The 16457-nt window shown below is 51.2% G+C and overlaps 1 protein-coding gene across 5 annotated transcripts in view; it reads right to left on the reverse strand.

Moving 5' to 3' along the window:
- LOC115609249 overlaps nucleotides 1-16457 on the reverse strand; it is a 94635-nt gene that overhangs the window by 19169 nt on the left and 59009 nt on the right. For 2 of the 5 annotated variants that reach the window (XM_030489177.1, XM_030489178.1), the window contains exon 3: nucleotides 13187-13274. The exons of the other annotated variants lie outside the window; for them this stretch is intronic. In XM_030489177.1, coding sequence (XP_030345037.1) covers nucleotides 13187-13274 — 88 coding nt within the window. The remainder of the gene's footprint in view (nucleotides 1-13186; nucleotides 13275-16457) is intronic. 5 annotated transcript variants of the gene reach the window in all.

A 16457-nucleotide genomic window follows, 5' to 3' on the forward strand; every position in this document is an offset into this window, starting at 1 on the left:
ACCAGTACGGGCTATGGAGCCAGGCTGAGAGAGCTGGGCTGGGGCAGCCTGGAGAAGAGAAGGCTCCTGAAGGGGAGACCTTAGAGCAGCTCCAGTGCCTAAAGGGGCTCCAGGAAACCTGGAGAGGGGCTTTGGACAAGGGCCTGGAGGGACAGGCCAAGGGGAATGGCTTTAACCTGCCAGAGGGGAGATTGAGATGAGCTCTGAGGCAGAAGCTCTTCCCTGTGAGGGTGCTGAGGCGCTGGCACAGACTTTTCCCAGAGAAGCTGTGGCTGCCCCATCCCTGGCAGTGTTCAAGGCCAGGTTGGACACAGGGGCTTGGAGCAACCTGCTCTAGTGGAAGGTGTCCCTGCCCGTGGCAGGGGGTTGGAGCTGGAGGAGCTTTAAGCTCCCTTCAACCCAAACCAGGCTGGGGTTCTGTGATTCTATGACTCCACATGTGCACACACATGTGGTCGCGCACACACAGGTGCACACGCATGTGTCTGTGTGCAGACATGGGCTCTCTGCCCAGGGGCACCTCGCGAGCCCTGTGCTTTGTAATGACAATCCCCAGTGACGGAAATGAAAGAATTAGGCACACAATAAACCTCTAATTGCCTGGCAACAGCGTTTAGGCCCCATTAGGTAGATTTGTAACTGCTTCCAGAGAAATAAACTCCTGTGTCATTAGATAACAAGGAAAGAAATAGGTTATTTCCTTTTTGAAAGGTATGAAAGCTTCCAATTGCCTGATGTATTTGCTTAGTAGATTATTTTCTGTCATCTCAGTTAATTGAATTTTATCCATCACTCTTAGAATTCCTCCCTTTCGTGTAAGGTTAAAAAGTTCAGAGGAGTCATACTTTTGAACCTCGTCCATTTATCGCATAAGCCAACTCCAGCAGCACAAAGTAAACCATGGAAAACCAAGGCACACAAAACGTGCAATAATTGCTTTTCAGCATCCGCATGGATTTGCATCCCAATAATTGCAAAACATGGCTTTGCAGAACGGCATCCAGTTGGGATGCTGTTGGGAGGACCATGGACTGGGCGACAGCCTTCACCTCCTCTGCTAGGAAACTCAGCTGGAGACCCAGAATTAAACTAGGTCTGAATTCCCCAAAGATGGAGACCCCAACCGCTGGCAGCCGGCTCCACGAGCTGAAGTAATGTCATTCCAGCCGGGAGGAATGACAGCTTGGCATTCCTATCTCCCATGGCAGAGCCGCAGGTCACCGCTGGCGCCTGGGGATGCGGATTTTCTGCTCCCCCCATTGTTGGCCTCCGCAGGACCAATTTCAGACCCGTCACAACGTGTTACAGCAAACGTCCCCAGAACAAAACCCGACATCCAGCCCTGCCACAGCGCTCAGCTTCCCAGCACACACCACCACACATCAGCCCCGTGCTGCTCTTGGTGACAGCATCACTCAGCTCCCTCCCTTCTCTTCCCTTCGGAAGCAGCGTCAGGCTTGCTGTTAAACCCCGTCCTAACCCTTTCCCTCAAGATAACCAAGGTAAGAGACACAGAAATTACCTGGGCTGGAGATCACCTCCCAGCTGCGGGCACTAACACTGCTCCGGATGGGCAGCTCGTCCTCTTCTGCCCTGGCAGCTCTATTGCCTGCCCTGGAGCAAGGGGCAGCTCCCTGCGCCATTGGGGTTATTCTTCTCCGTGTAGAATAAGCCGGTCTGAGCTGCCAGAGGGGAGATTGAGATGAGCTCTGAGGCAGAAGCTCTTCCCTGTGAGGGTGCTGAGGCGCTGGCACAGACTTTTCCCAGGGAAGCTGTGGCTGCCCCATCCCTGGCAGTGTTCAAGGCCAGGTTGGACACAGGGGCTTGGAGCAACCTGCTCTAGTGGAAGGTGTCCCTGCCCGTGGCAGGGGGTTGGAGCTGGATGAGCTTTAAGGTTCCTTCCAACACAAACCAGGCTGGGGTTCTGTGATGACCCCATACATGTATGGGGGGGACCCACTGCCCCATTCAGGAAGCATAGAGGGCAGCAGGTCTGAGCTCCTGCAGGCTGGGTGCTGGTGATCCCCAGAATCCATCCCTGGGGGTGCTGGAAAGGCAACACAAAACCAGACAGGGGGAAAGTGGAAGGAATGAGGGGGGCTGCACTGTTCCATGTAGCCTGTTTAGTTCATTAGTTTTTAATTGCACCCCAGAGCTGGGTGTTAATCATCCCTAATTAATGAGGGAAGGAAGGAAGGCTCTCATGGAGCAGGACCCACCAGTGCGGGGCAGAAGGCAGTGTACAGCCCACACCGGGGCAGACCCTATCCATCCACCTCAGAGCCATCCATCCATGTGGATAGCCTTGTAAGCTACAGAAATCTGGGAATTATTATGGATATGACAGAAATCAAACCCGCTGTGTCAACACGGGAAAACATTTTTAAAAGAAAAGCAGCTCAAAATTAACCTCGAGAGCAAGTTTTAACCCAAATCACCTTGGGAAGAGCCGCACAGACAATGGTGGGCATTCATTCCCCCTCCTTTATCATTTAAATAACCTGCCCTTCGTTAGCTTCTCTTGGGTTGCTTTAGAACTGCAGAACTGGAGGTTTGGTTGGTTTGATGTGTAGTTACATTTATTTTTTTCTCCTTTCATTTTAATAAAAGCAATTTTATGAAGCGCCAACATAAACCCGGACAGAACACCCTGCATGGCCAGCAAGGGTGTTTGCAAACCTGAGCATGGGGGAGCCTGGGGAGGAGACATGGGCTCCACGGCAGCAAGACAAGACCCCCACGGGCTGTGCTTTAACCATGCCTTATAAATGTCTTCCAGCACCTAAAGGGGCAGCAAGAGACCTGGAGAGGGGCTTTGGACAAGGGGTGGAGGGATAGGACAAGGGGAATGGCTTTAACCTGCCAGAGGGGAGATTGAGATGAGCTCTGAGGCAGAAGCTCTTCCCTGTGAGGGTGCTGAGGCGCTGGCACAGACTTTTCCCAGAGAAGCTGTGGCTGCCCCATCCCTGGCAGTGTTCAAGGCCAGGTTGGACACAGGGGCTTGGAGCAACCTGCTCTAGTGGAAGGTGTCCCTGCCCGTGGCAGGGGGTTGGAGCTGGAGGAGCTTTAGGGCCCCTTCTAAAACGAACCAGTCTGGGATTTTCCTGTTCTGTTCTTCACTTTCCCCGCACCTAAATGAGGGAAAGCTGGCCAGATGTTTGTTACCATGAACTGAGAAGGGACAGTAGGATGTCAAAATTGAGCTTTTTGTACAAGAAACATATTTTACAGTAACTTGAGAGTTCTCCCTTAAGGAAAAAACAAAAACAAAACACAACAAACCAACAATGTATTCCAGAGGTTACAGATGTGTGGCTCCAAGCTCCTGTGTCCAACCTGGCCTTGAACACTGCCAGGGATGGGGCAGCCACAGCTTCTCTGGGAAAAGTCTGTGCCAGCGCCTCAGCACCCTCACAGGGAAGAGCTTCTGCCTCAGAACTCATCTCAATCTCCCCTCTGGCAGGTTAAAACAATATAAATTATACATATCCAATATATAATTGGTAATATAACATAATATTAATATAAGAGAACGAACAGAACTAACCTAACATAATGTAATGTAACATAATAATATGGTATGATGCAATGTAATGCAATATGATATAATGTAATTAATAATATAATATAATTTATAATAAAATAAATATAGTAAAATAAATATAATATAATAAGTATAATATAATAAATATAATATATAATGTAATATAACATAGCATAATATATTAAAATAAGATAAAATAAAATAAAATAAAATAAAATAAAATAAAATACAAAATAAACCAACTCAACCTAAACTAAGCTAACCCAAAATCTCACTCTTTAACTCAGTCCCTGCAGCACACCCAGGCCCAGGCAGGTGTTGGCTGTGCCGGGTGCTCACACAGCACCCGATGAGCAGTCATGAACGGGTGATCCCCACAGCTCACGAGTGGGGTAATGGGGGCGGCGGGGGCCACGCTGGGCCGGGATGCGTGTGTCCCCCCGAAGGAGGGCCCGGATCCTGCCCGAGCGCGGCTCACACGGCACCGCCGCCGCGACGGACAGACCCTGATCCTGAGGGTTTAATGTTCCTTAGGAAGCACTTGGGGAAGAAATTGGTATGTAATGACAGCACTCAGTGGCAAACAGGCAGATTAGAAAATGCACTAACTTATCTGGTATTCATTTGAAAAGTAAATGGATGCAAGTAAAGGTGAGAGTTCAGCACCAATTCAAATATTTTGCTCTAACAGACTCTAGCACTCCTACTTTAATTCAAGCAGAAGCACAAGTATGAATAATCAAACTGGATGATGCTCATCAAAACCTTTGTGCCTTGCACCATTTCAAATGGTCATTGAAGCTTAATGGCAAAAAATTTACATTATTCCTTTAATTTGTATTCTGTTCCTTCCTTCTGAGTGATGTGATTGTGATTTTCTGTTGCCGGCTGTATTATTTTGATGCAAATGTTATGTGCTGCTACAGTCCAATTTCCTGCTCTGCCCTCCCCTTTTCTTCCCCAGTAAAGAAACCGCAGCTAAAATAGTTCAGAACTGGGGAGGGATTTTGCAATAGTTCCTTAACTACTGCTCCTAATTAAAGCAAACAAAGCGAGGTCTTGAAGCACCCTGAAAAGCTGAAAATGAATTATTAGCTGGAGGGGGAGGGAAGTGGCTTTGCTTCTGGGCCCTCAAATTGGAGGGGGGGGGGGAAGGAGAGAAGCAAGCGAGGGATCCCGGTTCTGCCCACAAAAGAACTGGGGAAGAAAATGTGTAATTCAGTTAAAACTCCTCTTCGCTGGCACACAATCAGCGCGGGATGAATGCCGCATTGAGAGCCCGGGCTGCACACACAGCGCGGCGAGCAGGCGGCCCCCGGGGCGCTCCCGGCACCTAATGTATGCACCGGCTAATTTGCGGCGCTGTGACTAATTCCCGCTGCCTGTGCGCGGCCTCGCCCGGCTAATTACAGGGATGTGTTCCTGCCGCGGTAATTGCGCTGCCCGCGCCGCGCCCCGCGCGGGCTCTGCTGCGCCCCACGGGGCCCCGCGCGGCCGCCGCGCTAATTAGATTGTCGGCTTAATTAGGGGAGATGGGGGGGAGCGCTGGGGGTGGCACCCGAGGCTGCCGGGACGTGTGGGGTGAAGACACCCCCAGACAGGATCCCCCGGGCTTAAAGGAATGTAACCAGGGGACACCCGAACCCCAAACACTGACATCCAAGTGTCCGTCCTATCCAAGCGTCCATCCCATGCGAGTATCCAACCCACCAAAGCATATCCCATCCAATCATCAATCCCACTCAAGCATCCATTCTATCCAAGTGTCCATCCCACTCAAGCATCCACTCCACCCAAGTGTCCATCCCAGCCAAGTGTCCATCCCAACCAAGTATCCAACCCACCAAAGCAGCATCCCATCAAATTGTCCATCCCACTCAGCATCCATTCCATCCCAGTGTCCATCCCACCCAAATGTCCACTCCATCCAAGTATCCACCCCATCCAAACATCCAGCCCCACCACAGTGACCACACGAGTTCATGCTCCTACCAGGAGCATCCCTAAATACATCCTGGTGGAGCACCCTGAGCAGTTGTGTCACCGTGCTGCCTGCATCTGTTACTCCAGTCTCCAAATCCGCTGCCTTGGACTGCCTTAATTCCACATGTGGAAGTCACTCGTGCATTTAAAATTATTAGACAGATAATCATTTCCTTGCAATAATTTCAGCACTCATCTTTAATAAAAAAAGATTCCTTTCAAAGGGCCCTTGGTTAAATGGGCTCAGTGCTACTTTCGGTATCACGCAGGTCAATTTGATTCTGCTCCATCCTCTCTATACAGCTAAACAATTGCTTTTCATGAAGTGAAGAGCAGAGTGAAAGCAGCCTGTAATATCCACCCCGAGGTGGCCTTGAACACTTGCGTTAATAAAAGCTTGACATCTGAAATCCTACTTCTTTATTCCTCCCTTCTCAAAGGCTTGCTCAAGATTTCAGAAAATTAATGTCATATTAACAAATCCTAATGACCCGGCTGTGAAACCAGCAGGAAGGTGACCAAGAGCAGTGGGTGCAGCATCCCCTTGCCCTGTGCCGGGGGTACTGCACCTCGATGCTGAGAGCTGGGGGAGCCTCACGTGGGGTGGCAGTGATGGAGACCATGGGAGAAGCCCCACTTCCAGCCAGGACACACACATCCCTGCAGGACTGGGCCATGTCCACGATACCCACATTCCCTATGACCTTGCCAGAGAGATGATGGGAAGGGATTGTTTGGGAGGCAGCCCCAGCGCCATGGGGAGGCACCAGATCCTACCCAACCCAGGAATTGCAGCAGTGGGCTCTAGCAGACCCTGCGCCTCACCAGTCGTATCTCATTCACTCTGGAGATGCATTCCTCCATGGAGCTGGCACCTCCGGCAGCTTCAAGGAATGTAGTTATTTTCATTTTATATTCAAATAAAAATACAGGGTTTCAGCTGCTATTTAGAGGCTGGGAAACACAGACACCGGAGAAGGGAAGTAATTCATAGAATCACAGAATCCCAGACTGGTTTGGGTTGAAGGGACTTCAAAGCTCATCCAGCTCCAACCCCTGCCACGGGCAGGGACACCTTCCACTAGAGCAGGTTGCTCCAAGCCCCTGTGTCCAACCTGGCCTTGAACACTGCCAGGGATGGGGCAGCCACAGCTTCTCTGGGAAAAGTCTGTGCCAGTGCCTCAGCACCCTCAGTTTCAGAAATTCAATTTCAGAAAATCAGTTTCTCTCCCTCAATATTGACTGAAATCAACACTCAGGAAGGAATCAGACACCTATGGGACTGTCCATCACTGCCCAGCCAGCCTCTGGCGGCACATCACCAACCTCACCTGTTTATTAACCCAACACAGGAGCAGACCAGAGGGACAATCCATGTCTGCTCACAGGTTTGGTGTTTGGTTTTTGAAGTCAGACAGAGTTTGAGCTCCCTGCAGCCTGTCAGGCAAACACAGAGATTCACATCCGAGACTTGCATTCAAACACATCTTTGCAGTTCACAACAAATCACAGCCTGAGGAAGGGGAAGTTGCTCAGCGCTTATATTTCTGCAGAAGACAACACCAGGGGATGGCCCATTCCTGGCCTGCTCCTGCGGTGCCCTCAGCCAGCACCCTGCTCTCCTTGCCCCAGCCCTGCCGCAGTGCTGCTCATCGTCCTCTGGGCCATGCGCATGGCACCACACTGCTGGGGATGGGGATGTGCCTGCATCTGCCCTTGCACCCATCCTGGAGCTGCAGCCTCGGAACAGGGTACAGAGCACCCAGGGTAGCACATTGGACACGGGACACGGGTGCTTGTGGCACCAAGGGTTGCTGTGAGGCGCCTGCAGCTGTGTGCACGTAGCGTCCATGCAGCGTGCATGCCGCATGTGGAGCGCACGCCCCCCGGCACGCCGCTGCAGGGGACCACGTCGGTGTGCGAGATGCTCACGTGTGTGAAGCATCTTCTCAGGCTCACGCTTTGCTGTGGAAAAGGAAATAAAAAGAGCCTCCCCCCGCGCAGCCGCCTCCAGCGTCTCCTTTCTAATAACTTGGCACATTCACTTAATACAGGCCGGCTCCTCCGCAGGCGCGAGCAGCGGCAGGAGACACAGCCTGAGCACTGACCTGGTTTGCTTGCCAAGACAGAGCAAAGAGAAACCTTCACATAATCATTTCCAAACATTAAAATGGCTCCATTGTCATTATAGCTGAGAGATTGAATTCGCCTCATCAAAGCGGCGTATGACAGGTGACTCAATAGGATGGTGCCAGGCGCGGAGCAGGGAGATTAGCAGGGCACTGATATCATTATTTCCGCCTATCACAGATTCGGCAGGGAGGCAATTGTAATTTCTGGGCTTATTAGTCTGCATTCGCAGGAAAAAACCTGGTGATAAACCTCAGTGTGACAGCCAGGCATTTGTGCAGCAAGTGCTGTCACAGTGACACTTAGAAAATGCCAATGTGGATATGTTCTCCTAATCCACCCTAATAGAGGTTAAAGCATGGCACAAAGGCACTCTTATCGGTGATCGGGACACTAATAACATTTGCATTTTTAAGTTAAATATAGTAAGTAAAGAGTAAGTCTCCACCTTGCGGCTCTGGCAATTAACTCGGCCTTGGAAGAAGAGCAGCAAAGCAGGAATTTGGCTTCCTGCATCCCGGGATGCCCGCTGGGAGCTGGGGCAGCTCGTCCCGGTGCTGCCCTGTCCCCCCAGCAGCAGAGGTTATTCGGGGGCTTTCACAAGGGGCTTTGCTTTGGAGACACAGAACTTTTGGTGAGGGTTTTCCACTCCACAGCACACACCAGGCTCGGGCTTCCTGTGGTAATTCCCCCCTGGACACGACCCCACACGTGTGGCACACGCTCCCCGCAGGAATTTCTTAAGGAAAAGGGGAAAAAAAAAATAATTACAGGTGGTAAACTGTTACTTTTCCACATTTAAATAAGAGCCCAATTAAGAAGACCATGCAATTCAATTCTTGAGTGAGTGCCACTGAATTCAATTTGTTTCAGGTCAATGAATATAATGTGAAGTTATTAACAAAAAGGTCAGGGACTGCATATAAAATATACACACATGACACAGGCAGCAGTAATTAGCACACATTTCACATGTTCTGTTGCTCAGACATATGGTGTAGAAAATCTTAACAGGATTAGATGTTAATAAATGTTCCCCTCTCCCTCCCCCCCGCTCCCTATTTAAATGGGGTTTAGCGCTATTCCCCTTGGTGTTCCCGGGATCCACTGGAGTTAAGGACCCGTGGCTGCACGCCAGCACCAGGATGCTCGGCCAGTGGAAGGCACCCAACTCACCAAACCCGGGGCTCTCCTGGGATCTGACCTGGACACCATCTACTAGAAGGCAGTTAATGGTGTCTCCCATGTGTGGGGTGAGCAGGGACCTGCAGCATCCGCAGGCTCCAGCTCCGAACTCCCATGGGACAATACAGTAACATCTGCTCTGCAGCAGCAGGGGAAAGCAGCACCTCGGCTTCACCAGCAGATCCCACAGCTCGCCTATCCATTTGTTTCTTAGGAATGTGGGTTATTTGCCTTCACGGCCTTTCCTCTCCCTCCCCTCGGCACGGTGGGGATGACGTTGGGAGGGAGGGATGCGGGACTGCGATGGAGCCGGGCTCCTCAGCACGGGCTGGACCCAAGAAGCGAGGTGAGCTACGTGCCAGCACAGGGACCTTGTGCCCTGCACTGTGCTTGTCCCCACCGACAGATGGGGTTACACCATGTGTGGCATCTCACCTGTTACTCTCCATGTGGGACAGGCAGTGTGGTCCTGGTGAGAGCAGGGACACCACCATGGCAGCGATGGAGCAGGGGTCCCCTTCATGCCCACAGGCAGGGAAACAGTCCCTGTGGGAAGAGCTCTGCCTGCTCCCTCCACGCCCTCGGCCACCCTGCACCAGGAATCACTACATTTTCTCATGCAAATTTGCTGACTTCGTGTGAAATTATTGAATAAATAATAACAATAAAATTAAATTATTACAGAAACTCCATGCTTAAGGAGTGGCTGAACTGAAAAAGTCCACAACACATAAAAGATAGAAATAAATCAGAGGAATACGAAGCCCTAAACGCCTTTGTCACTCTAAAGTATCGAATGCCTCGATCCTCTCTCAGGTGAGGGTGTGCTTTAATAGGGGAAGAAAACAAGGACATGGGCAAAACTCCCCTGGCAGTTATAGGAACAAATCCCAAGAACTCTGCCCAGCTCCTGTATCATGTGAGAGCTTTAAGAAACCCATCCATGGAAGAATCCTGATGTGCAGCAGTGCCGGCTCCGTCTCTGCAGCAGGGGAGGAACGAATCCCGCTTGGGCGCTGGGGAAGAGTCAGCATCCCCGGGAAGCATGTCCTGCCTCCACCCCCAGCATCCTCTCACTGAGCCCTGAGCTTGGTTTTGCTTGAATATTGGGTAATTCAGAGCTCAGAGCTTAAAGGAACAACCATGACGCTCTTTTTATATGCAAACAATAATCCTGCCAGCAGAAACTCGGTGGTTTCCCTGACAGGCAGAGCTCAGTGATGCCTTGTGAGCAGGCTGCGGGTACAGGAGACGCTGGGAAGAAGGGAGGGTGCTGATGGGTGCCCAGACCCTTACCCACAGGCAGGATTGCGCCTGTGTTAGCAGTGCTGTGGTGGGGTTCATGAGCATCTCCAGGATTCAGCCATCAGCACCTTCCCTCTGCCCAGTCACTCCCTTTGGTCCAGCAGCTCCGAGCTCCCATGGATGCATCACTCCAGCAAGATCTGGCTCCTGACAGGCAGTCCCACAGGGACAGTGCTGTTTGCCTTGGAAACATGGCACGGGATCAAACATCTCTGGGTTTTGTCCAGTTTTAGTGCCAGGTCTGGTTTGAGACAAACTCAGCGAGACGCTGTCCTAGCCCATGGCAAGGAGCTGAATTCCTATTTTATCACTTGCAACCAAAATAAACATCTTCCTTTGGCATTGTGTAGACCTGGAGAATTGACAGCTTGGCTGGATGCTCCTCTGATGAGGAAGACTTTTATTTGGAACATGGATAATAAAAAGCCCTGTTAATAATTTTCCAGATGAACACCCTTGCTGCATTACATGCCAATAGCATCCATCCCTTTCCTCCCTCAGCGCCCAAAGCTGCTGCACAGCGAGTCCCTGTGGGATGGGGAGATGCTCCCAGAGCCGGTGGCTCTTCGCTGCCTTCTCCCTGTGGAGGGACCATACACATCCCTAGAAAAGCCCTTCTGGAAGCTGCAGCTATGTGGGTACATGTTAACAGCAGAAAACCAACCCAGAGGCTGCCTGGGCCACGTGCACCCCCTGCCACCTGCGCCAAGAGGAGCCTTCCTTGGCCAACAGCACACTCCCCATGTCAATCAACCCCCTGCGTTACACCATATATTCCATAAGGCACCTGTGTTATACCAGGTATTCCATAAGGCACTCACGTGCCCTCATTTTTCCCCACCGGTCAGATTCCTCCATTTAAGCAACATTCATCCTCAGTCAGTAAAATATTTATTTTTCTACTGAGACCTAAGTTCCTGTTTTTCCAGTGGATGCTAGATTAATCCATGCCTAGTTCCAGTATCAGGTTTGGGAAGCAGGATGTATTTGGGACTATGGAAACTTCTTACACACGCATCACTCGATATTTCTGGCACCAGCAGTGAGGGAAAGGCTGGGAAGGGCAGGTTAACTGCTGCCTGGCAGCTTCCCCAGCACTTGCTGTGGGGAGCTAAACCTGATTTATAGGGATGCTCTGGTGTCCGTTCAAATCTGCTTGAGATTCTTTACTGGGAAAAGATAATGACGGTAATGAGCCAGATGTGTTTGCTTGCTCTGACGCCTCTCCTCGTGGCTCCCGCTCAGGATGAAATATGCAACCTATTTCCCAAGTTATACTTTATCTCCAGTGTTGCCTGATGTGTTAAAAGAATTAAGTCATTTGTATATATTGACTAATAATTGTCATTTATGGCTGAACCTGTTAACATAATCCTCAGCTGGAGATATTTATTTTGCCCACGTATTGCTGTGTTTTTGTGTAACTGATTGCAGGAAGCAACAGGGAAATGCACAAGCAAGAAGTGGAGAGCTTCAGTAATGGATGTGAAACGTATGAACCCACATACATGGGTACAACCCCACATATACAAGGGATCACTATTTGTAAAGAGTGAACTTCAAAGCGAGATTGGCTCATACCGGCTCGAGGGTGAATCAAACCTGAGGTGAGTGTGTTAATTAAGGATGCTCAGTATTCAGGACAGGCTCCTATCTCCAGGGCAATCAGCAGAATTCCTCGGGGTTGCTCCGAGGAGATCCAGCTCAGTGTATTTTGTGCTTAACAAACAGGGGAAGGCGCGTGGCTGCTTCTGGATTCCCTGCTCCAGCCCCTGCAGCAGCCCCTCGCTGCTCCATCCGCTTCCCAGGTGCCTTTTTCCACACCCTACTCCCCACGGGAGGATGTGGGAGCTGCATGTTGGCATCCAGGGACTGGCACCCAGGCACACTGGCCTTCACCCCACACATCACATCACATGGCACATCATAGCACCTACAGAGCACAGCTCCGAAGGGACGAGGCCTTAACCAGCATTATCCAAAGCAATTCGTTTCTCCCTGCTTCCAAAACCTGCAGCATCATGTTGGAGGATTGGACGGAAAGAGAGCAGCTCAGCAGTTCACTGAATATACTGGGGGGAGAGGCAACAACCCCCCAAAACCAACCAACCAAGCAAAAGCAAACAACTAAAAAAACCTATTTTCTTTTCGATTAAGAAATGATTCCCCCCAAACAGCCCGTTTGCTTTCCCCACAATTCCCTGGGGTTTAAAAACACAAAGCAATTCATTTTTGATCTTCAGATCCTTTCCAGCCCTGACCAGTTATGACTCTATGACTCTATGATTTAAATTTTACTGTTTGGCTGCACACTGGAAAAAAACAAACAAAAAGAAGGGGAATATCTATGTGAAGCCTTTGTTTTCAACCCCTTCCTTTCCTTTCACATTTTCTTTTCGCACTGAGAACCACAACCACCTTCCAGTACCCCAGTGACCCCCAAGCCCCCTGCGACCCGAGGGAACCCAGCGCCATCCCTTGCCTCAGGCTGGATGTTTATGTGACACCGCTGGGATTTGCTCATCCCTTGGGACCCGCCTTGTCCCAGCACCCCGGCAGGGCAGGGTGGGAGCAGCTCCCGGAGCCCTGGACACACGCTGGGATGCGGGTGCGAGGCCGGGAGCCACGGCAGTGCAGGGTCAGCGCCTCCCACTCCACAGCTCTCACCGCTCCGGCGCTTCCATTAACACGAGCTTGCGGGTGGGTCAGCGGATCCAGGCACAGCTGCGCCCCTCAGCCGGGTTTGTTTATGCCTTTCCTCTCTTCTGCAGGATGCTGAATAACTCACCTTGCCTTCAATAGGCAGATGTAACAGCCCCGGCGCCGCCACGCAGCAGCGGGGTAGCCTTGCTCCAGTTTGACCTTTCTGAAATTCATTTCCCAATCTTAGCTTTCAAAATCAGAGATTGAAAAGACCTATTAGATCAGCCAATCCATCTTATCACCAGTGCGGCAGTGAACAGAGACCCCAGCTAAGTGCTCCTCCACACAGGGAAAGCATTCCGGAATAAGACGGGACATGAATTTAAACTGAAATACCTGTTCCAGAACATTCTGCACGTGGACATGCACTCTGCAGTGACAGCAGCTTTCCCATGTTTGCTCAGTTGACACCTGGAGCCAATCCCTGTAACAGATTGGGGGGGGAAAGCCATTTTAGGATCAGGGTACTGAGCTCTGGAGCTTTTTTCTAGGGTAGCTGTGGGGAATGATTCACCCTGATTCTCTCCCTCACGCAGGGCTGTCACTCACAGGGCAGCATCCATGAAGAGAGCTGGAGAGATGATGGAGAGATGATGGAGAGATGATGGAGAGATGATGGAGAGACAGAGAGGGTGCTTACCTAACCACCCCCATCCCCTGCAGGCACATTTCCTCTCCACCTGCAGAATAATCAACAATTGCTTCAAAGGCTGTGGGCCAGAAAGATGAAATTCTACTCTGCAGCTACGGAAGGAGCCTGTGATGTTAAAACAACTTCCCTAAATGGCAGTTTAGCACCTTTGCCAGGTGGCACAGGTGTTCCCAGAGGATCAGTTCTGTTCTGTAGAGATCTATTATAGCTGTATGCTACATAGAATGGCTTTAACCTGCCAGAGGGGAGATTGAGATGAGCTCTGAGGCAGAAGCTCTTCCCTGTGAGGGTGCTGAGGCGCTGGCACAGACTTTTCCCAGAGAAGCTGTGGCTGCCCCATCCCTGGCAGTGTTCAAGGCCAGGTTGGACACAGGGGCTTGGAGCAACCTGCTCTAGTGGAAGGTGTCCCTGCCCGTGGCAGGGGTTGGAGCTGGATGAGCTTTAAGGTCCCTTCAATGCAAACCAGGCTGGGATTCTAAACCCCAGAGCTCAAGGGTCTGCACTGGAGGTCAACAGTGCCAGCAGCCTGAGGGCAGTCCCAGCCCATGGGAAGGGCTCCTGATGCCCCATCCCTCTCCTCCTCACCCCCTTGGTTGCCCTGAACACCCCAATGTGCCACCCTGTGGCACTCACTCTGCAGTCAGCATTGCTCCGGCCAGCCCGGAGCTCTGGGGCTGTGTTCAATGCCAGCACTGCTGGCCCTTGGGGGGCACCCCGAGGGGACCCCGAACTGCAGGGGCTGTGTACCACCAGGCACCTGCCAGGACAGGACAGACTTCGGGAGAAAGCAGTCATAGATTGCAAAAGGGACAACTACAAAGTAAGGCACCTGACAGATTCCTGGCTGGTGACTGCCAGAACAATGAGGGTTTATAACGCTTTAACTGTATCTAACACAACAATCTAATCCTTGTTTTGTCTTTTAAATCCTATAAAACTCTGTTCCAGCGACACTGTGTGAGCATCACAAGCGAAACACCATAGTACAGAGCACTGTTTTCCTTTAATTCCTCAGCCACTGTTGCATTTCATGGGGCAGGATGGTTGTTATTGCACATGTAGGGATGTGCATAACGTGTGGGTCAGGCTGGGGAGGATGAAATCAGAAGATCCCATCAGGGTTGTGCTGGGAGGAATCCCAACCAGCACCCAGCAGAAGTGTGGGGCTGTCACATCGCTGTTCAAGGTCTGGGGAGTGAAGAGGCAGTGGGGTTCAATGGACCCACATGAGGATGATGAAGCTCTCACCAGCCCAATGGCCTGGAGGTATCTCGCTGCTGAAGCAAGGGGATGGGTCACCCTCTGCAGACTATGGTCTCCATTTCCAGGCTCTGGGAACCCACCACCCACCCCGGGTGTCTTTGGCTGGCATGAACCCTTCACTGCCCAACTCTGATGATGCTTCACATGTAGCCCTGTGATCAGGGTAGTGCTTTCTGCAGGGTCCCTAGGGTCAGCACAAAGCCTGATGCCAGGGTGTCTTCACCCAGATCAGAAGGAAATCCCTTGGTGCAGAGAAGCTCCCTGCAGCCCTACCCACCGTGCCCAGGCACAGCGTTCCCTTGTGAAAGGGATGCCACAGGCACAGACATAGGGCTGGGAGCCACCAGCAACACCCATTCATGCTGCTAAAGTGAATGGTATCAATGCTACTAGGGGCTTTGCTCTGGGAGGGGGGAGAAAGCATTCAGAAGTATTGAAAATGAGCTTCTTGCTATCGAATTCGACAGGAGCAAAGCTCTGCCTCAACCCCCGAGAGTGCCTACCCACAGAATCTGCAGACGATGTAAATGTGCAGGCACCAGTTTAAACCCCTTCACATTTTCTATCAAGCACTGCAGTCTGGTTGACAATGGCGAGTCTTCTCCCATTTAACTGCCTCTGTCATGCTGCTGCCTCCTCAGACATCACCACACTGCGAGGAGCTGCCATGAGCACACCCGATGGGGAGAACCAGGAGCACACTCCGGAGCCGCAAACTCTGCACTCAACAAGTCCCCTCCACAGTCAAGTAGGGCCCAAGGATAAATATTGACCATTACCCCGTGCTCCACACTTGTGTTTTGTTGATCGTCCGAGCGATCCGATGGGGCAAAATTCCACTTCCCAATAGCACGGACTCTGGGCTAATAGAAACAAATAAAGGGAAAGCTTTTGTCCACAATGGGTCCGGAGCATCCATTGTTGGCAGGCACTAATCGGATTAAATTGGCTCCTGGCTCTATTGCTTGGAGCCTAACTCGCCCCTAAATTTCTCCCATCTCAAGGGGATGTGTCATTGTTGCTTTCGGGGTTTTGTTTTACTGTGTGTGACGGATGGGAAGCACTAAGGAAGGGCTGGAGCTGGTGCCCGCTGCCCAGTGAACAAAGAGCGGGGCTGGCAGAGGCACAGCCCTGTGGAGTGCCATGGTCCTATGGAGCCCGTCCGGCACCTCCGGCTGGAAATGGCATCTCAACCCGAAAGCTGCTGCACCGGGCAGGGAAAACCTGCCGCGTCCCACACCGGCTGCGCCCAGGTTGCTTCCCATTAGCATGTTAATCCGCAGCCTGGCACCAGCCCCTCCGAAGCTGCCAGCACGTGGATGCGCGCAGCCGAGACATGGCCCTAAATAATGTTGCCTGCGAGGGAGCCCGAGCGCGAGTGGCCGCAGCCTGGTAATTTCCACAGCTATTGGCAACCTGGGAATTTTCCTGCCTTATCACCGGGGCTCAGCTAACTTCACTAACACTAATCAGAGCTGGAATCATTCATTCAAGGATTGCATGATCATGTTTTTCTTTAGCAGTGACAGCTGCCTGAGCCGCATTAGCAATGCAGATGAGGCGGCCTAATAGGTTAATGCAGAACACGCCAAAATTAGGTTTAATCCCCAGTGAAATAATCTAACATTTTCACATTTCTTGATGTTGGGATAGAGACGTTGCTGGTGACTCAATTAGGTGTAATGTAGATCA

The sequence above is a fragment of the Strigops habroptila genome, chromosome 6, assembly GCF_004027225.2.
Source record: "Strigops habroptila isolate Jane chromosome 6, bStrHab1.2.pri, whole genome shotgun sequence".
Taxonomy (NCBI): domain Eukaryota; kingdom Metazoa; phylum Chordata; class Aves; order Psittaciformes; family Psittacidae; genus Strigops; species Strigops habroptila.